The sequence below is a fragment of the Drosophila arizonae genome, chromosome 5 (genome assembly GCF_054131065.1).
Source record: "Drosophila arizonae isolate 15081-1271.41 chromosome 5, UAZ_ARI_1.0, whole genome shotgun sequence".
NCBI classification, from domain to species: domain Eukaryota; kingdom Metazoa; phylum Arthropoda; class Insecta; order Diptera; family Drosophilidae; genus Drosophila; species Drosophila arizonae.
The window spans coordinates 19,742,656-19,765,283 of NC_142925.1; the positions used below are offsets into that span (position 1 = coordinate 19,742,656).

General features: G+C 37.8%; 3 protein-coding genes across 7 annotated transcripts in view; 1 reads left to right on the plus strand and 2 right to left on the minus strand.

Moving 5' to 3' along the window:
- mbl (splicing regulator muscleblind) overlaps window positions 1-22,628 on the minus strand; it is a 258,467-nt gene that overhangs the window by 175,697 nt on the left and 60,142 nt on the right. For 2 of the 4 annotated variants that reach the window (XM_089469886.1, XM_089469887.1), the window contains exon 3: window positions 12,254-12,317. The exons of the other annotated variants lie outside the window; for them this stretch is intronic. The gene's annotated coding sequence lies outside the window, so the exon portion shown is untranslated. The remainder of the gene's footprint in view (window positions 1-12,253; window positions 12,318-22,628) is intronic. 4 annotated transcript variants of the gene reach the window in all.
- On the plus strand, window positions 9,220-10,607 carry LOC149268680 (uncharacterized). Of its 2 annotated transcripts, none has more exons than XM_089469927.1 (3): window positions 9,220-9,488; window positions 9,546-10,405; window positions 10,477-10,607. In XM_089469927.1, the coding sequence occupies exons 1-2, from the start codon at window positions 9,399-9,401 to the stop codon at window positions 10,353-10,355; spliced, it is 900 nt and encodes a 299-aa protein (XP_089326053.1). In that variant the 5' UTR covers window positions 9,220-9,398; the 3' UTR covers window positions 10,356-10,405; window positions 10,477-10,607. The 2 variants fall into 2 exon arrangements, with proteins under 2 accessions (XP_089326053.1, XP_089326055.1); XM_089469929.1 differs by having other exon boundaries at window positions 10,482-10,607.
- LOC149268681 (uncharacterized) lies at window positions 13,480-14,052 on the minus strand. Its single transcript, XM_089471113.1, has one exon. It carries the CDS (start codon window positions 14,025-14,027, stop codon window positions 13,542-13,544), a length of 486 nt encoding a protein of 161 aa, XP_089327239.1. The 5' UTR covers window positions 14,028-14,052; the 3' UTR covers window positions 13,480-13,541.

Here is a 22,628-nt window from a genome sequence, read left to right on the forward strand (position 1 = left end):
TCAGTTAGTAGAAACAGCTACAGACAGAGAAACACACAGACTCCACAGAAACAAAAAACAAAAAAAAAAATGAAACATGAATAAAAAACAAGACTTGAGTTGGCGGGGAGAGGGGAGACTGGCAAACCGGTTTCAGGCAAAATCAAAAGTTGCGCAGACGCAGACGCAGACGTCGCTGTCAGCGTCGCCGTCGCCGTCGCAGCTGACCGAACTGAAGTTGGGTATTGGAACAGCGCAAAGGTGCGGAGTAGGGGAGCAGGGGGCCAGAGCGGAAGAAGGAGCACAAAAGCAAAATGTTAAAGTTTCGCCCGTCGATCGCTGTGGATGCTGTGGAAGTACAAAAGTAAATCACGCAAATGTTGACCGGCAGCAACGACGCGTCGCGACGGCAGCGACAGCAACTGGAACTCGTTTTGCGCTGCACCTTTTGTGCCTGTTCCAAGAACGTGTTCAAGGCTTTGCCAGGGTGTGCCTGTGTCTGTGCATTTGTGTGTGTGCGACCGAAAAAGGAAAAGGAGGTCGCAAAGGTAGCGCAAAAATGAGGAATAAGCAATATAAAGTAAGCGGCAAGCGCACAGGGATTGGCGCATTGAAGGCATGAGGCGAGTGCAAGGGAGATGGACTGAGCGAGAGCAATCGGAATTGTGCGTTAGGCTACGCCTCTCCTATTCTAATTGGAGCGACTCCCGCTGCTAATGCCATTCAAATCAGAATGAGTCTTCATTAGGTGACGGCTCACACGCGATGCAAAAGAGACCGGCGAACCGAACGTCTGCATATTAATTTAACATAGCTAAAAACAATAGCCCCAGCAAACCAGTTATCAGAGAGAGAGAGAGAGAGCGCGAGAGCGAGATGGAATGATCACCATAAAGAATCAATAACAGAGTCAGACGAAACGCCGATGACGTCGTCCTCGTTGATTATATGCATGCAAACACACACACACACGCACACAAAGACGCGGGCATACGCATATACGCATGCAAGTATATGTATGCAATGTGTGAGTCAGCTTCCAGACGTCGAAAGATCACAGTTAACAGCTAGACAGCCATACGCTCTGCCGTCACACACACACACTCTCTCTGCTCTCGCTGTTTAACTATTTCTGTTAAGCTCTTGCGCCTACGCACATGTGCGCTAATATGATTGGAGAGTCAGTCTTATTGGAACCACGATCTCTGATCGGCTGCAGCTAAGTGTAACACTCTTCACAGCCAACGAGTGACATTCGCTGCGCTCTTGAGTCGTTTGCGCTCGCCAAGCACTGCGAGTGTGGTTTGCGTGTGCGCCAATTCAATCGCCAGACTGTTCCCAGTTTTATGTGAGTGCGAGCGGCGGCGCTGCTGAGTGGGAGCCAAAAAGAGAACATAAAGCATTTTGACTCATTCTTTGTGTTCTACTCAAGAATCTTACCGTTACGCATTGCATACTTTGAGGTGATTAAGAATTCTTTTGAAATTGATATATTACACTTACCTATTATAATAAATAAACAATTAATTCATTTAAAAGCAAATTTATTTTTAAAATATTTTGATTTTAAAGGTTTTAAAAATTCAAGTTATTTAGTAAACTGGGCGCTGTTAACTTTATAAATTTAACCTGGCTTCAGCAGCTATGTTAGCATAAGCGCTGTTAAAGAACGCACTTAACATTTTACTGTTACGACTATTTGAAGTTTATCGCAATTATTTATATCAAAGTTCGTAACTGCAAATCAATTCGATTCGATTCGAGTCGATTCCGTTTGCCTTTAGCTTGAACTCTTTCCGAACCCAAAGAGCTGATTTCAATTATAGCCAATTAAGCGAGAAAGGACTTGAACAGAAAGAAATAAAACAAGAAAACCAACAACAAGAACAACAACTACAATGAAACTTGCAACATTAGAGAGAGATGATACCAGCTGCAGGCAATCAATACACCAACCCGTCCCGTCTCAGCCCACCTGCTCACACCTTGGCTGCATTTTTGGCTGCTTCTGCGAAGGATAAAAAGTTTTTTTTTTTGTTTTTTTTTTTGCTTTATCCACTTTCGTCGGCTGCTGCTGCTGCTGCTTCGCATTTCAATGCGCCGAATGTTAAAACAAACAAACAAATAAATTAGTGTTCAATCAGCGTAATTTCTTCAACTGGCACGCCCACAACGCCCCCAGACGACAGGCAGCTATCAGCCAAGCGCTTGGCTGCCTTTTGTCTCCCTTTTCGCTCTTAGCTTTCCTCAATTGCATTTCTAGCGAAGTTGCAAGTTGGAATGGGCGTGGGCGTGGCAGTGGGAGAGGCGAGAGGCGGGTGCTCTGGTATCTGGTTTATACGATTGACTATCCAAACTTTGCACCCACTGTGCAGCCGTTAGTTGTAAGTAATTAAGAGAACTGAGCCAAGCAGACAAAAGCTGGCGAAATTTTCGGTAATTTGGTTAATTTGAATTCGAATGCAGTTGGCCTCGGCACGGGCGAGACGGTGGCGGGGTGGCTGCGCAGTCGAGCTGCTTAAAGGTGAATAGTGCTCGAGCCAGATATAATTGTGCTCAAGTTTTAATTGTTTCGAGTTGAATCTGAAAAGTTTTTGCTATTCTAATCGGATATCGATAATTATCGAAGTGGAAATGCTGCGAAGTGAAGGATATGAAGTGAGATACGATAAAGTTCTCTACGATCAACAAAAACAATCTATTTAGCTTATCTAAACTAGTAATAGTCAGAGCTAAGCACAAAGTCTAAGCACTTTCGATATTTTTTTTCGATATTTAACATTTTCGATTAATGAACTTCGATGAATTCAACTCAAGCAACTTCATTATAGAATATATTAAAAATATATATATTTTTTTATTTCTACTTATTTATTTATTTATTTTTTTTTTGTTTTTTTTTTTTTTTTTTTTTTTTTTTTTATATGGTATAGAATATTATACATATATATATATATATATATATATATATATATATATATATATATATATATATATATATATATATATCTATATATATATATATATTTATTTTAATTTTTTTGATTTTTTATTATTTTTATTATTTTTTTTTTTTTTAAATACCCCAAAGAATCTTTAAGTAGCTGCATGCTACTGATAAATTATCGAAAAAGGTATCGTTCCGGCTTGATGATTCTATAATTATATTTCGGTCAGTATTAAATCAAGTTATCAGTGTTGCACAACTCCAAACTAAATAGTAAATAAATTTCAATGAAAATATTGAATTATTATTGAAAATATTGAATTACAAGAGCCCAAGCTATTATGATACACTACACTACAAGAAATAAAATTTTTACAAATCTTATCAGAATCTTTGAGCTAGGATTAGTTTATAATATTGGATTATAGATGATTAATTTAACATTCGTCCATAACTTGATCTCTAACAAAGGGAATACAATATAAATCTCAAATTTGTTAAGTAGTGTCATAAATGCAGATATACGCATAGAAAGAAGTTCTAAAGTCCAGCAGAAATTCAAGTCAAGTTCTATTTATATAAATAAATTTGCTTTGACTAAATAAGTATTTTTATTTGTTTTATTACATTTGTTTTTACGTTAACATAGAAAAAAAAAAACTATTTGAAGCAATTTGTCAATGGGCGAAAACGCAACTAGCCAAAGCCAAAGCATAAATAAAAAATAAAGCACCAAGTGTCAGGCGAAAACAAACTGCCCAAAAGCCCAGCACCTGACCAGGCCAGAACGCAGGCCCTGTTTGGCCATGTCTGCGGCTTGCATATGTGTGTGTGAGTATCTCTGTGTGTGTGTGGGTGTGTTTCGCTTTTAAGCTGCCAAATCCGACAATTAAATTATTGCATGACAAAACATGCGCCGCAAAAATATTCAAAACGCGCCAAAAACAGGATGTAAACAACAACGGACATAAGGACGATGAGCCAAACCATACGAGAAAAAAAAAAAACAAACACCCACCCACACACACACACACATGTGTACAACTATGCGCTCAACTACTATGCAAAGGAAAAAATACTTCCCGAACCGAAACAAATTCATCTTCCGCAAAAAGAGTAGCAGAAAAAGCTCACAAGCTGAGAAAAATAATAAAAAAAGAAAAATGAAAACACACACAGGCACACACACACACGGGGCTAGGAAAATGTCCCAATAGGATGTAGGGAAAGCGTCACAGGCTACCGGAAAATGACGCGTTAGAAAAACAACAACAGAAACTTGAAAATAGGAAGACAAAAAAAAATAAATAAATAAATAAAAACAAAAAATACAAAATATATAAGAGCTGAAAAAATTGTTTTATGAATGCTGAATACTGAATACCCTTAAGAAGATTATCAAGCTTCTGACCACGTCGTAAATTATTTCCGTTAATTCAGCTAATTTGTAAAATATTATAGTGCTGACATAATTTATTAATAAATTTTTGAATTAGTAATCTAAAAATAAAAAATAAAAAAATACAAATTTTAAAATAATAATAAAGAGACAGTGATGTCACAATATGGAAATAAAATAAAATTAATACCTTCAAATGGTAATTAACAAAATTAATACATTTTTTTAATTTTTTTATTTTTTTTTATTTTAATTTTATAAAAAAATGAGTACATTTTTTTTTTAATTTTTTTTGATAATGTATATATTATTTGGATTTTTATTTCAGCTAAGAATAAAAAAAAAAAAAACAAAAAAAAACAAATAATAGAATATGAATATGAATATGAATATGAAAAGTAATGCTTTAGTTATTAGGTTTTTTTTATTTTATTTATTGTATTTTTTCCAGCAGCTAAAGTTTTGTTAAATGATTCGAGTGATAAATCTAAGCCTAGACTGTCCCAAAATTTAAGTATCCAAAGTTTGAACAAAATAAAGAAAATAAATAAAATAAAATCTTTTTTATGCTAGTAAATTTCTTGCAAATATTTAATAAAATTAAAAATTATTGTAATTTATAGATTTTATTATTTAGTTAATTCAGAGATACTTAATGTGGTCTTAGGTGATATTGATGCCCGAAATTTATGTACGCACTGCCAAGGCCTCTCTCGTTGCGAAGAGTATGGAAAGTACCGAAGCGAGCCAAGCAAAGCAGTCGCTGTGTGTCCTGGCTTGTCTGACATGCATATATACATATAGCCCGGGGCAATAATTTGAAATTCGATTACCATAACCAAGTACTCGGAAAACACAAACAGCTAACGGGCTGCACGGAGGAAAATGGGCGATACACGTGAAAAGCCAAGAAAAACAAAATGTATTTACTGCGGCCTACGCTCGGCGACTCTTTCTGTGTGTGTGTGTGTGAGTTTTTGTGTGTAGCAAAAAAAAAAAAAAAAAAAAACGAAGTGAAAATGGTGAAAACGTTCGTTAAAGACTGCCGGAGAGTCAGAGCGTTGGGCATCGCGGCCAAAAACTGTGGCCAAAAAGCCAAAAAACCTGAATATATCAGAATTTTTGAGCAAACAAGTCGCAAAAAAGTGAATGACAAAAAAAACGTGTGTGTGTGCCCCAAACTATGACAGACTAAACACACACACACACACACGCATGTGATGTGTGCTTGGACAGTGACGCCCTTTAACCCAAACCCACACTTCACTCGAGTCAAAAAGGTTCTTTGACTACCACTGTGGGTGGTGCGGTTAGTTCGGGTGGTTGAGGTGGTTGGGTTGCCGATGTTTGATAATTTGCGAAATGGATTTGAAAACAGCGCTGAGTGAAGTGGACATGCCGCCTGCTCAAATTGCAATCGATTTGAGTGTGACCGTATTCTCATTCGCCTTTCAATGCTGTTTATTTCATTTAAGACATTCGACTGAAGCCTAAGACAATTCAGAGCTGAAAGTCCTGTTGAAGAACCAACCTATAGAATGAGACTTCATCTGGAATACAGCTGACTGAAGCTTAAGATAATTCGAAACTGAAAGTCCTGTTGAAGAACCAACCTATAGAATGAGACTTCATCTGGAATACAGCTGACTGAAGCCTAAGACAATTCAGAGCTGAAAGAAACAACCTATAGAATAAGACTTCATCTGGAATACAGCTGACTGAAGCTTAAGATAATTCGAAACTGAAAGTCCTGTTGAAGAAACAACCTGTAGAATGAGACTTCATCTGGAATACAGCTGACTAAAAATGGAACGCGAACCGGGAGTAAACTTATGCAAGTTATTAAGTCAGTGCCAGCAGCAATCAGCTGGCAAGTCATGAATATTGAGTGCTCCGGCGTAGAAAACTGTAACCTAATAAGCAATGCAATTAACTGCACCACTGCAATATCACCTGCAGTTGCGAACCGTTGCCCTATAATTAATAATCAACGGCAGCTTAAAGATTTTAATTAAAATCAACAACAGACGCGTGCGAGTCCAGAATGCGGGTGTACGGGTGGAGGAGTGTCTAGAGGGGCGTACGGAAGTGCGGGTGGGAAAGTGTACGGGTAGAGTGGTGTACGGGTAAACGGGTGTCAGAGTGTACGGGTGCACGGGTAATGGCTGAATGGGTATACAGCTGTACGGGCGTACGGGTATACGGAAGTCCGTTTGCTTCTCCTTTTGCGTCTCCTTTGCGTCTCCATTCGCTCGCAAGTCTCATGTTGTCAACGCCGTGGCAACGGTCGTTCGATTTCTTTTCATTTGGCCACAGTGTGACCTGCATTGAAACGCAGCTCTGGACGCTGCCCTCCCCACTTAACCCATAATACCCTGTGCTCCGTACCGTTATCTGCTGTGGCTAGTTGTCCCTCTCGGTTCACCCCACGCTGGGTTGCTCTGCTCAAGGCTTACAGCTGAGAGGATTCAAGAGCATTGTGCAACTATTCAGCTGGTTCTTGGAAACACATTGCGAATTTTAGGAGCTGAACATGCAGGCATATGTCGCCATGCAACCGTTGAAATACAGTTCAGCCATCGATGCTAAGAGAAATGCGATTGAGGAGGATCAATTGACCACACTCGAATTAAGCCTACGAAATGAGCATATGAATCTAATCCAAGTCGAGAACTGATTGACATAGTAGTGGCTGCATGTATTCACATGTAAGCTGGAGTGCACAACTAGAAGATACCCTACATCATATCAGTAGAATCCGGTTATAGGTACACTCAAGGGACCGTCTAACATACCCGGAAGGCGCCATAGGCGTATAAGTTTGCTCATAAAAGTTTGTCTGGGGAGCAGAATTATCGTCGCTATAACCGTACAGACGCTATAAGCGGAGTCGTTATAACCGGATTCTACTGTAAATGCTGATGACCAAAGCAGATATACAAAAAGGTTTTATATTTAGCATTAAAGTAAACTGTATATTTATTCTTGAAGTGGAAACCCGCTTAGATGTAGATCAGGATTCCCAGGATCAGCAACAAAGAGTTGAACAGGTGTAGATCAACAGGAGTTATTGATCCGGATATTTTCTGCCGCCCTTTTCAACGCCTTCCGCCTTACATTTTATGCAGATTTTGCTTCACAGAAACTATATGTGGAGAGAGACTGAAATGAATTGAAATAAAATAAAATAAAACTAAAATAAACAAGTAAGAAAGCTCTAGTCGAGACTGCTCGACTACGAGATCCCCTGAACCCTTGGAGTGCTAGCTATTTCAATAATTTTTCGCGTCTTTCAGCTTACACAAGAAACACACACACATACACAAACACATACACACACAAGCACCCACGCATAAACACGCACGGGCTGCAGTGTGCGCTTACTATGAGAACTTAATTGTTTAATAACTTTTTTTGTGGACGTACGATCTTCATAAAACTTTCAGATTATGATTATAACATGAATATGCATGTAATTGCCAAAGCACAAGTCTCTAGTATTTGAAATACGCGTTTTACAAAAGTGAGGGTGAGGGGGTGAATTTAGAGGTGGGGGTAAATTTTAACAAAAACCGAAATTGTATAAATTGCATATAAGCATATATAAAAAATTTGGAGACTCTAGCAATAAAGGTGTAGAAGATATAATTTTATAACTGGTTTTCGATAAGGTTTTTTATCGATAAAAAAAGATCGGGATGAGTTATCGAATTTTAATGATAAACTCGATATCCGCGCTGTAATTACGAACATTTTACAAAAAATTTGAAGTCTCTAGCTCTTATATCTTCGGACGGACAGACAGACAGACGGACAGGGCCAAATCAACTCAGCTCGTCACCCTGATCAAGAATATATATACTTTGTGGGGTCTGCCACGCCTCCTTCTGCCTGTTACATACATTTCAACAAAACCATTATACCCTGATTTCCCATTTTCAATGGGTTCAGGGTATAAAAATAATAAAAATAAATATATAAACATCAAGACAAATCGGAAATCATAAAGCTTTTATCAATTTATGCATCTATTTCCTAAACCTTACAGTTTAGTATGTACAGGGTATTTGATAGTCAGTCATACGCGATCGTTTCATTCTGTATTATTTTGCAACTTTGCCAAGTTTCAGTTTCAGCTGCAATTACTTGGCGCACCTGAAGTGGAAGTCGGGCCAAAGGTTAGCGACTATTTGTTTGTGTTTGTTGTTGTGGCTCGCTGTCTCTCTGCACTCGTGTGTGTGTGTGTGTGTGTGTGGACAACGGTTTTAAGTTTGCACCAGTGCCCCGCCCAATTGCATCAAGAATTTTCCTCCATTTTTTCCGTATATTTTTCGCATTTCTGTTGACTTTGCGCTTTCTATTTACGCTTTGCTGTTGTTTGTTGAATTCCAACTGCAATTATGTGAATTTTTACCGTGCACAGCATAAAACAATTTTACCCGCCCGCTCTCCACACCCCACACAAGGATCTGCCCTGCTTACAGTTACACGAAAAATCGTTCCATAGAAATAATATAAGTTAGCCAGCAGCAGCCGCAGGCGGGCAACTTCTGGTCAAGCTCAAAGTTAAACACCTAATCGAAACTCAGAGAGTGGAGGGTCGGGAGGGTAGAGAGTAGAGGGCAGATCCATGAAACTGCATGAACTGATTGCCCATTATTGGCCTAAGAGAAATAAATCAAGTGCCAAATCTTAAGCATTTAAATAAATAATAATATATATCTTTCCTTATATTCATATTTATATTTAATATATTTTTATATTTATAATAATAAATAAAATCTTTCTTTTTAATCATATTTATATTTAATATTTTTTTGTTTTTTTTTTTTCATATATTTATGTCGACATTTTCAAGCAGGCTTTGATATCGAAATGAAAGCCTGAAGCCTCTTCTAGCTAGTGTATAGCTTCAGTTTCGTATTAGATTTAGCGCACATCACACAGCTGAAACATTTTATTTTATTTTTTTTTTTTACAACATCTTTAGAGTCTAGTGTATTTTTCAATTATTTCTAAACTCAATTTTTTTTTTCACGAAATAAACAAATAGCTTAAAAAGTGGGTGGCACGATGACATCGAATGCTGGTAGCAACCGGAGCAGGGGCAGCAAAAACCAGCGCGACATTGGCCCAGCAAATAGCTGCGAAACCATCGAGCAGGTGAGTGAATCGAACTTGGGCTGTGACTAACTGTGCTGTAAGCGGAAACCGTTACAGGAGAATCGCGTTGAGAAGGTGCCGGAGGCCGTAGGTGCTGATGGGCAGCAGGAAGCGAATGTCACTGATCAGACCGGCACCCAGACAGAGCAGCAGCCGGTGCCTGAGAAGGTGCCCAAGAAGAAACCGAAGCGCGGCAAGGCCGGCAGGAAGCCGCGCGTGCGTGGCAAGAAGGAATTGAAGAAAAGCGTCATACGGCGCATGTGCCGCATTCCGTCGGGGGACGGCAGCCGGGTGGACAATCGCGATGCCGAGATCATGTACACCAACTCGCAGTTCGGCCAGTCGACACAAGCGTGCAATCGTTCCTCGTGCCAAGTATGCGCACTGGCACCGCGTCGTCGCAACAGGATCAGGGCCCTGGCCACCACTGCGGCCAAGGCCAAGTCCAAGACCAAGCGCTTGGTGCCCTTGGCCAAGCGTCGGACAGCTCCCAAGGTGGGCCGTCCACGCAAGTCTGCATCGGCTCGCCAGGCTGCATCGGCGCGCAAGGCGGCATCTTCTCGCAAGTCGGCATCGGTTCGGCCCTCGGGTGCTAGGTCCATATCCAATTTGGATCCCGCAAGCCCTGTGTCTTTGACAGGCCCCCAGGGGGTGGGCCCCACTCATCAGTGCCTGTGCACCGAGCTGAACGGCCAGGTCTACAAGCTGATGGACCTGCCAGCTAGCATTGGCTGCAGCAGCGCCTTGATGTTCTCCTTGCGTCGCCAGCAGCTGATGCGCCAGTCGAAGCCTCGACTTAACACCAAGCGCCAAATTGGCAAACATCCCACCAGTAGCCAAAAGCTCAGCAAGCAAGACCCTAACTAGGCCCAACAAAATATATCCACGAGTTTATTTCATGCTAAATATTTCGAAAGGTAACGAAGTTAGCCTAAGACATAATCTACCTATATATTTAATACCCATCTCTCTCTCTTTCTCTCGACAGCATAGTATGGCCTGATATGGATATTTGTAATAAGCATTTGATACTTTTGTACTGATTTCAAGATATGTTGAAATTTTACAGTCACTAAGAATAAATTCCACCTAACAGGTCAACAAAGCAAAACAAAACAACTGACGTTCAGATTCTATTGTGAATGGTAGTTCAATGGGTATAATGTAGATTAAAAGCCGAATGAGGCGTGTTCGACACACCTTAAAGAATTTTAGGGCTTTCCTGCAATTCATTCGAGCTGTACACGAATTTTGAAAATAGTTTTTCATATGCTACCAATTTTAGTTATATAGTTTACATAGTTTTTAGTTATAGTAGATCGGCCAGATGAGATTGGGAGAAATGATATTTGAATTCCATGGAAAGTAAGCAGAGATATACTTATAAATATTATATACATATATAAAATGAAATTGCATACAATTTCTGGTATAATATTTCTAAGAAATCTATATAAAATATAAATATATATTTAATATATGTAAATATTTAAATAAATATAAGACTATAGATTGCTGCTCATATAAAATAAAATTGTGTGCAAAAAAATATGTGTATATATAAATAGAAACTTTTTTCATCATATATATGTCTATTTATATATATTATGACTATATATGTATGTGTGTTCACTTCCGGTGCGACACATCCGGACGTCACGTAGTAGACTTTCAGTTTGCTTTGAGTTTTCAGTTACAAGATTTCGCCCGGCGCAGCAATCTCCACATAAAAGCGAATGCTGGACAGTTGCTGAGTTGAGTTTCAATTTTCACTTAAAACAAAGTTGGCACATGCCAAAAAGGAAACAGAAAATAAAACAAACACACAACCAGCGAGGAGGGTTATTACGAGCCAGAGCAAAGCCAAAGTAAAAAAAAGACCAACTGCACACTAGGAATTTATTTTTTTTTTTTTTTTTTTTTTGGGCGCTCAGGCGTTAACAGAGCGCGCCTAACATTGTTTTTCGTTCTCGTTGTTGTTGTTTGTAATCAGAGCAAAGTAGCGACGGCAGACACATGACCCACGCCCCTCAGCCCTCCCCTCAGGCGGGGAAGGCCTTTGGGCGAGGACTTACGTGATTTGGCCAGCGCGTTTGCTATTGCAGCAAATCACAGCTCGAGTCAAGTCAACTGCAGCAAATAACAACAATAGAATACAAGTTGGATAAAACATAATCAGCATGGCCGACAATGAAACACCCTTGCAGGCGCAGCTATTGGCTAAAGAAGAATTTTGTATTTTTGTAAAAAAAAAAAAAAAAAAAAAATTAATATTAAAAAAATATGTTTTTAATTTTTATAAAAATTAAATTAAATTATAAAAAATTAAAATCAATTGCATTATCCAGCCACTAAATATCATTAAATAATATAATAAAAAGATATAACTATAAAAATATTTAAATATATATAAAAAATATATGTATTTATATGTATATAATTTGTATATAAAAATTTATAAACCACATTCAAATATATGTAAATCCAATCAATAAAAATCCTTTGCTCAATCAAGCTGATAAATATAATCAGTTTATATTCCAAATAGATAAATGTAACTTTGCAAATATTTCAACATATTCTCGTATCAAACATAAAATCTATGTTCAGCAATACCCCTTAAAAACAATCACATTGTATGGATGGGTATACCCGCTGTGTACAGTCTCTGTGCTAAAATGGGCAGCCAAATTGTCGTATGGTTAGCGTTTGTCCTGATGATCAACACGAAAGCAAATAAAATAAGCTAAAAGTTTGTGGCTCACGTGACATTTGTTTTGGCAACAGTTTCCTCTCATTGCTTCATTGCTGGCAATCGAAAGAACGTACCTGCAATGCACAACAAAGAACTTGATTTTAGCTCAAATCACAACAACAACAGCAACAACAAACGGGTTGCTTATAAATAAGAAAGCAAAAATATATAGAAACATGTAGCTGAAAAAGAAAATAAACAAGAATCTTAGATTTGCCGATTGTTTTATACTCGCTCTCATTTGATTTAGTTTCATTTATTTCATTTAGCTCTGGTTCATTTCAGTCTCAGCCTCTTATTAAGAGTAGTTTATTCCAGGTCTCTTTAACTCTCAGCTGTGATGATATATGTAATGATCATATTTTGTATAATACTCAGAGCAATCATTGAGGAATATGTAAAAATCATATATGGTCTGCTCTCTAGCTGAAACACTGACTTCAAATTGGTCATACTTTGAGTGTTGATGCACCAAATGAATTCATGCTAAATTCCGGGAATACATTGTCATCTGAATAGGTTTATATTTCATATATTTTTGAAATAAATATTTTTCTTTTTATAACCTGAACCCATTGAAAATGGGAAATCAGGGTATAATGGTTTTGTGAAAAGTATGTAACAGGCAGAAGGAATCATCGCAGACCCCATAGAGTATATATATTCTTGATCAGGACGACGAGCTGAGTCGATATAGTCCTGTCCGTCTGTCCGTCCGTCCGTATGAGCAAAAGGATCTCAGAAGATATAAGAGCTAGAGAGCTGAAATTTGGCATGCATATTCGTGTATACCATAGGCAGTACGAGTTTGCATTATTTTTTCAATAATTCATCCGATAACATTTTTTGCGAGAATAATAATAATAATAGAATATCAGCTTGGAGGGTTCATGGTATCTCCTAGTCGAGCAGTCTCGACTGGAGCCTTCTTAATTGTTTTTTATTTTGTTATTTATTTATTGAAATAAATATGATTCGTCTATGTTTGCAATCAAGTGAAAAATTCTTGATTATTGAATTGTTTACCAAGCTTTGTTAAGTAAATAAATAAAATTATTAAATTCATATAATATAATATTAAAAAAAGGGGTATTTAATTATTGTGGTTTTTTTTAATGCATTTTATTATTTATTTGATTTCAGTGAGTTTACAAGACTTTTGCTGTCCCTTTACAAATTATATCTCTACAATTTGCTCTTTATCGAAGCGATACCACTTAAATTAAATCAAATTAATTTGCTTTGCAGTCTAGACGTGAAATTTATTTTATATTTTACATTTCGATTGCACAAACACTTTACCAGTGAGGCTCATGTCTTCCGAAATTATAGCCATAGCCGAACCACGCTTCAGGACTGCTAGTGGGGGGTCTTCGGGGTGGTGTATGGGTGGCGAAGTCCGCTGCTGATCCTGCCTTAGGTGTCGAAGATGCAGCTGACCCACCAACTTGCCCTTTATTCTTATTGAATACCGAATCCCACCATCTTTTGATCGTTCCACGCTCGGGCTTTAATTCGTATTTAGCTCGGCGGCATTCGTTCAAGCGTACATTCATGACATATCCATACGGGCATCTGGCCGTACGCTGACCTATATCTGCCACGCAACTGTTCGAATGAGGGTTCCAGGAAAAGCCCGGAGCACATTCATTCAAGGACCTATCCACTTCATTCACAAATCTCTGCTCCAAGTCTAACGGCGATACGCTTCGCGGCAGCAAGAGGCCCTCATTCGGCAACAGAATGTGGGGCAACGCTGCAGCCAATTCCGTATTTGCCACCATTGCGAGATAACTGATATGGCTCTGGTGCAACGCCCTATATATATAGACTTAGTTTTGATGCCTGACCGTAATGAATGTACTTATCCATTGCGAATTTCCCCCATCGCAACGAAAATAACGTATAGAATATAGAGCATATTGGAGCTATCATTAAGGGGCAATTTCCAAATTGGAGAATATATTAAAATCCAAATCATTCAAAATCAACAGACGGCTCTCGATTTTCGATTCATTGAGAAGCAATTCAAAATTATCATTCTAGATCTAATTTGTAATCAACAAAAGCCTAATCTGATTTGATCTTTCAGTTAAATGCCACATGGATTAATATAGTGTAATACGATTTCGTTCTTATTAGGCTGTCAAGTCAAACGTCGCAATAGAGGATATTTCATATCAGGCATGCAATGCAAATCATATTTAGCTGGAAATCGAAATGCATTTGCCACGGTCAGGCAGAGTTTGTAAAAAAGCCACAAGGGCATACAAATTTATAAAAAAGAAATAATAATATATATATATATATATATATATATATATATATATATATATATATATATATATATATATATATATATATATATATATATATATATATATATATATATATATATATATATATATATAGATATAGATAGATATATAGAACGATAGATAGAATGATAGATAGATATATAGAGAGATATAGAGAGATAGAAAGACAGATATATAGAATGATAGATATATAGATACACATAGATAGATAGATAGAGTAGTCTTCCTATAGCTTGTCTATCAAAATTCAACAATTGTATTGTATTATTTGGAAGAGTTCTTTAAGCCTTTATAATTTGCATTATATCAATGACGTGATGCTCTTCTGGCAGACATTCGAAGCAGTCTCTTCTCTGCTAGACTATTTACTACTACTACTACATACATCTACTGTCACAGAGCCACACATGTTTCTATGCTAGACTCATTTTTCGTTTGTCTGGAATTCCACATAAATTTAACCGCGATTCAAACAAAAAAAACTCCCCATGCAGGTTGTGAAGGTGTTTAAAGTCTGCCTGATTTGGTTGGCAGCCATAAATTCAATTTTCTGGCTAAATAATCGCTGTAATTAAGAGATACCCACATGCAGACACATCGGCACCCACCACACACACACACACATACACCACAACTAAATCAAACAGACAATATGCCATTACGACTCTTGAATATGCCCATTACGGGGGCCTCAACATTTAGCCGAAGGGTCGGAGTAGCGCGAAAAATACCTGCAAAAATGTTCGCATGCCATTAAATTCGGCAAGCAGCGCGTTAATGGCTCTCAGCTGAGTGCGTGTGTGTGCGTTAGGCTTGTGTTGGGCAACAGGATGCTTGACTGGGCGGGCATTTCATCATTGCCTTTGCCAGCCAGCGTTTAATGAGTGAAATGAAGTAGACTACTTGTCGAATGCAAACTGAACGACGAACTGGGAGTTTTAGCTGATGGCGATGATGATGATGGGCACCACTTCAATTGGCCGAATGTGCTACAGATGTATATAAAGGCCTAAGATATCGACATTCAATTTCGTATTAGGAATTTTCAATTTATTAAACTGCATTTGCCGCATTTAGCACAATGAAATTGAAAAGTCAACGCAAATCAGTTGGCAAAGTTTGGCTGGCTGACAGAAAGTGGGTATTAAAGAGTTTTTCAACGAAAGCGGCTGAAAGAGCATTGACACCTGCCCAAAGGATACTAACGTCCTTTGCCGGCTTTCAGTGTACAGTTACTTGGCAAAAGTTGGCTCTAACCTTTGCCCAATTGTTTGTTTGCTCGCTGGTCGCGCTGTCAGTTGGGCGGACTGCAAAGTGTCGCCTTACGGCAGTCAAGTTGCGGCTGTCACACCCCCGCTACTACGTTCATGTCCACTGATAACGGTTTATCTGCAGCAGCTGCAGCGCCAGCCCCTCGCTCCCCATCCTAAAAATGTGCAGCTAAGTTGGCATCAAGTTGCTTCACGTTGACTGACTTGACTTTCATCATCAGAAAAAAAAGTGGAAAATTGAAAAGCGGAAAACGAAAGAAAATCAGTCAACAATCAAACTGAGAATGACGATGATGATGATTGCGCTCCTGTTGACTCGTTGTTGTTCTCACTTTCATTTGTTGAGCATTTAATTATTCGAAATAGCATCAGGCTCCGTTTCAAATTATCTAGACTTAGGATTCAATGGCCCAGCCAGGAACTGAGCCCACGCTTCAAATTGAGCAGGGGATAATTGTCAATATATATATATGAAATTGCTTAGAAAAATTGTAAAGCTCATATAGACTAGATTAAATATTTGACAAGATATTGAACACAATACAAGTTACACTTTCAATTATTAAAATCAGAATACATGTACGTAATAATAATGTAAAACACTGTTGATTAGTTTGTCAACAACAAAAATTTTTATTTTTGAAATTACTAACAGTATTTTTAATTTAAAGTAAATTATGATAATAAAAAATTAATTAGCAATCTAATACAATATTAAAGTAATTGTCTAAGAAAATCTTAAAAAAAAAAAAAAAAAAAATATATATATATATATATATATATATATATATATATATATATATATATATATATATAAATTTTTAATAATATAATATAATATAATACTGTGAAAACAGGATATCAAGCAGCGTGGCAACGCAGCAGAATCGAGCAATAGCTTCATATGGGAGCCCACAATTTAAGTATATTATAATCAAGAGAGAGAGAGAGAGAGAGAGAGAGAGAGAGAGAGAGAGAGTGAGAAGAGCGGGAGAGAGATAGCTGACACCTATGGGGCGGTAATGTCCCACAGAGTGGCCATCAGGTTTTATCCAAGTTTGGTGCAATGCAATTGCAACTGTTGCAGGCAGCTCCAGCATATTGCCGTTTGTTCTAGCAGATGCTGCTGTTGCTCTAGCTTCCCCACAAGGAAGAGAGAAAGAGAGAGAAAGGGAGAGCGAGAAAGAGAGAAAGATAGATAGATGAATAGAGTGTACAACTGACAGCTTGGCTACAAGTGACGGCGATAAAATGTTGGGACGCTCGCTGCCATATGACATGATTTTTTAGCTCTGATTCGGCATCAACTTGAGCTGAAGAACTTGCCGCAGGATAACGACGACTGCATGCAAACTATATGCAACAACAACAACAATGGGCGAAAACTTTTGCTTTTGCTAGCCCACAACCGTTGCCCAGAAACGCAGCCACTGAAACAAACCCGCACCCGCACCCGCACCCACACACACTCGCCTTGGCCAAGCCTCCATTGCTTAGCCAACAACGTGGCAACGTCTTGAGGCATTTCGACTCCTCTTTTGCTGCAGCTGCCTGCTTTTTATTTAGTTTTTATTTCTCTTCTTCTTTATTGTTTGCTTGACTAGGACGGTACGCCACGTCCTTGTCCTGCGCCTGTATACAGCTGGCTGCGATTTCTACACACGCTGCTCGTCATCTCGTCTGCTCCTCTGCTCGCTCGGCATCCTGTTTGTGCGTGTTGCATTTTATTTGTAGCATAAAATTGGGTTTTAGTGGATTTTTTTGGCAAATGATTTTTGCTGCGGCCGTTAGTTACGCTTGCATAAACTTTAATTCTATTTCACAACACACCAAACGGAACAGAAAACTTGGCAAAATGAAACGCATGTCAGCTTCTTGCCGTTTTACCGTTTTCAATAAATATATCTTCCAAGATCTTAAAGTAATAAGAAATGACTGCCTTACTAACGTCTTGACTAATGAGTGTTTTTTATATTACTAAGCCGGACACGATTCATGATAGAAATGCCAGATATTATTGAATTGACCAAAATAATAAAAATATCCTATTGGTATACTTACAAAGCCATTGCATATTATACAATAAACCCCATTATTGAAATGTCAAACTATGCACATTACGTATACGCTTTGCTAGCTCTGTTAAAAAACTTGCGTCACAATTGAAATTCTGGCACACACTCAACATCGTCAAGTCAAAGCTGAGCAAAACGACACAAAAATACCAATTGAAAAAGGAAAAGGAATGCAGTGGAATACACACATATATATACGCACACACATGCACAAACGGAATGTCAGTTGCGGCAGCTGTGCGGCCACGTGAAGTACCTGGCCCAAATCCGGCTTCAACTTAATCCCGGTGCTTGGCATTGCTTTGGATCAACGCCGACAACTACAACTGATGTTGATAATCACAATGATGCTGATGAATACGATGATGATGATGATATGGAGACCGACTAACGTTGACAATGACGCCATTGAAAGCACTTTTCGTAGCATTATGTGGCAGCGCCATGCAGGCTACAGTTCGGGCTTTACCTCACGCTTCTGCAACGACGACAGCGACAACGACGTCGACGACGACGACTTCAAATGCTTTTGGGCTGACAATCAAAAAGTCATCAAATATGAATTTTACGCTATAATTTTTCACCTGTGCATGTGCAAGTGCCATTTTTATGGCTTTTCCCATAGCCAAGCCAGGCCAGAGTCTTTGGCACGTCTTTCCACTGAATTGCACTTTTGTGCATTGCAGGAGTGGCACAACATCTACGCCTCTATATGTGAACCTCTGTACATGTACTTATGTTGTTGGGACTTGCCGTTTAGACGATCACATTGTACTTTCATCTGTATCTGTATCTGTATCTGTATCTGTGTCTGTATCTGTATCTGTATCTGTATCTGTATCTGTATCTGTATCTGTATCTGTATCTGTATCTGTATCTGTATCTGTATCTGTATCTGTATCTGTATCTGTATCTGTATCTGTATCTGTATCTGTATCTGTATCTGTATCTGTATCTGTATCTGTATCTGTATCTGTATCTGTATCTGTATCTGTATCTGTATCTGTATCTGTATCTGTATCTGTATCTGTATCTGTATCTGTATCTGTATCTGTATCTGTATCTGTATCTGTATCTGTATCTGTATCTGTATCTGTATCTGTATCTGTATCTGTACATGTATCTGTACATGTATCTGTATCTGTATCTGTATCTGTATCTGTATCTGTATCTGTATCTGTATCTGTATCTGTATCTGTATCTGTATCTGTATCTGTATCTGTATCTGTATCTGTTATCTGTATCTGTATCTGTATCTGTATCTGTATCTGTATCTGTATTGTATCTGTATCTGTATCTGTATCTGTATCTGTATCTGTATCTGTATCTGTATCTGTATCTGTATCTGTATCTGTATCTGTATCTGTATCTGTATCTGTATCTGTATCTGTATCTGTATCTGTATCTGTATCTGTATCTGTATCTGTATCTGTATCTGTATCTGTATCTGTATCTGTATCTGTATCTGTATCTGTATCTGTATCTGTATCTGTATCTGTATCTGTATCTGTATCTGTATCTGTATCTGTATCTGTATCTGTATCTGTATCTGTATCTGTATCTGTATCTGTATCTGTATCTGTATCTGTATCTGTATCTGTATCTGTATCTGTATCTGTATCTGTATCTGTATCTGTATCTGTATCTGTATCTGTATCTGTATCTGTATCTGTATCTGTATCTGTATCTGTATCTGTATCTGTATCTGTATCTGTATCTGTATCTGTATCTGTATCTGTATCTACCTTGTGCTTTTTTTATACTCATTCACGAAAAGCTACTTAAAATTAGGGACGCACTCGTGACCAGATATGCCCCCAGAGGGGCGTGGAAGATTAATCCAGTATCTTAGAAATCATTGAAATCGAAGTGCTAAGCTTTGAGTATACTTATTATATATGTATACTACCGTAAACAACACAATTTCAATTCAATTTTTATTTTCAATTTTTATCATACAAGTTAAACCATATAACTCTTATTTTTAAGTTTTATTAAATAAATTGAATATAAGAGTTATGAATTGATTTTTAAATAAACATTGATCTGTAATAATTATTTTTTATTTTTATCATAAAACCTATTTTAATAATTAAAGGTAAAACAAAAAAGAATTCTAGTTTTTTAATTTTTGTGCTATAAAAGTTATAATCGTCACGGTCCCTGATATATATATTTATATATATATTTATATATATATTTATATATACATATATTTATATATATATGTGTGGTAGCATTTTGGACGAGAATGAGTATACTACTGTTGCTAATGCCCGACTGCAATGTCGTTACTTGTTTTATACACCATTTGGCCATTTTACAACTTAGCTGGCGCCTGCAGTCTGCCAAACTCAAACCAACTGTGGCGCTCGTCATATTCGTCGCAGCCGTTGTTGCTGTCATTGCCGGCGCCATGGTTAACAAATCTTAGCCAGACACGGACACTGGGCTCTAGGTCACTGATGTGCGTGAATCTGTATGTGAGTGTTTGCGTGTGTGTCGTTGTCGTCCCGTGCGAAGTTTGTGATGGTAGTCGTCAAAATGGCGTTGCATGCTGCCATGAAACGGTTTTTAAATATTTCTGCCAGCCCAACTAAATCAAATACGACTATCTCATGTATTTGTATATAAGTATGTATATGAAAATATAAAAAATATTCAAATAAATATAAGTGTATTAGTATATATACATATATATGTCGTATCAGTGCGGTATTAGACTGTTGTTGAAGTTGCAATTTGATATCTTGATATCGTGTTAATCGATTGATTTAGAATTGTAGTGCAATTAAAGGATGCACTGTCACTAAGAGAGAGACAACAATAGCTGTTGCTGAACGTGGTTCCGGGTGTCGCAGCAGGGTCGCTGTGCTTTCGATGAACAAGAATATGGGACCATTATATATATATATATATATATATATATATTATATACATAATCGAAGTTCATATGCGTCAGAATCAGAAATTGGAGATATCGCCATGTAAAAATCGTAAAAAGATTTATGACGCATTCCAGGCAAAGACGCGGAGACAGCGCGGAGACATTTGTAAATAAAGCACGTCACCCCGTGCAAGCTCAAAAGTTGCGTGCGAAAAGTGATTTGGAAGAGAAACTCCTGCCAAAGTTGATAACTAAAATCGCATTAAGATAGATAGATAAAGTTGAGCAGTAAATGGCAATAAATCGAATAGATGACTTCGAGTCGTAGCAGTCGAGGTGATGACTGTTATTGGCTAATGAAGCACACGTGTGTCTAAAATCCTGCCACGGCACATGCCTGATGCTTCCAACCCTTTGTCCTAAAATTTGCCCAAATGTCACATAAAACTTATCATGCGTAATTGCCTCTATTTTTATACTCATTCACGAAAGTGAATTAGTATATTGCTTTTGTGCAATGCCCATCTTGCTGTCCGTCCGTCTAACCGACTGTCCGTCCGTCCGTAAGAGTGCGTCGATTTCAGAAGATACAAAAGCTAGAGAGCTGAAATTTGGCATGCATACTTGTGTGTCCCATACGCACTACAAGATTACAAGATTACAAGATTATCATATTTTTTCGATAACTCATCCAATAAATTTGTTTTCAAGAATAATCGAAAAATTGATTTTTTTTTTTCAGCCTAATTTGAACACTTTTCGACCGAGAGACTTCAGATAACTGTGCAAATACAGTTGATCGACACAAAGATTTTGTAATTTACAGATTTATAATACCACGCTCTCTTCGCCGCCAATTTGTAAGAAACGTATTTCAAGTACTAGAGACTTGTGCTTTGGAATGTATACACAATTTGATCACGTCCTGAAAATACTCATTTTACAAATATGTGTGAGGGGATGAATGAATGAATTAGGGGTGGAGGGTAAATTTTGACAAAAATCGCAATTCCATAAATTACATATAAATCTACATTAGAAAACTCTAGCTTTTAAGATGTAGCAGATATAAATTTTTTACTGTTTTTCGATAATGTTTTTAATCGATAACAAAATAACGGGGCAAGTTATCGATTTTTAAAGCTAAGCTCGATATCCATGTGGTATACACGGACCTAGGAAAAATTTAAAGTCTCTAGCTCTTATATCTTCGGAAATCGACGCGTTCAAACATACGGACAGACGGACAAATGGACTATATCGGCTATATCGACTCAGCTCATCGCGCTGATCAAGAATACACATACTTTGTGGGGTCTGCCACGCTGTTATACACCTGTTATATACTTTTCACAAAACCATTATACCCTGATTTCCCATTTTCAATGGGTTCTGGGTATAAAAAACCAAAATAACTAAAAATACTTTTGTCGCGACTGCTCACCTACGAGATCTTCTGAAAACAGCTAACATTCCAGCATCTGAAAAAATTCTATGGTTCTCATACATACAAAAACACGCCAATATACATATGTATATCTATCCTAGCAAAACCTAGTAGAGATGGAAACTTCAGATTTACTGCGTGGGGCAATATCATTAACTGTCTGATATTGCGCTATACTTATTTGATACAGTATAGAAACAAGTAAGAAAGCTATAGTCGAGACTGCTCGACTACGAGATCCCCTGATCCCTTGGAGCAATAGCTATTTCAATAATTTTTCGCGTTTTTCAGCTTACACAAGTAAGACGCACACACATTGTTTAATAACTTTTTGATTATGATTATAACATGAATATGCATGTAATTGCCAAAGCACAAGTCTCTAGT

What these genes read in the sequence shown, in the direction of transcription:
- LOC149268681 (XM_089471113.1), bottom strand. Translation starts at nt 14,027, where the DNA reads ATGGTGGCAAATACGGAATTGGCTGCAGCGTTGCCCCACATTCTGTTG.
- LOC149268680 (XM_089469927.1), top strand. Translation starts at nt 9,399, where the DNA reads ATGACATCGAATGCTGGTAGCAACCGGAGCAGGGGCAGCAAAAACCAG. An exon ending in GCTGCGAAACCATCGAGCAG is followed by an intron (nt 9,489 to 9,545) that starts GTGAGTGAATCG and finishes AAACCGTTACAG; the next exon opens with GAGAATCGCGTTGAGAAGGT.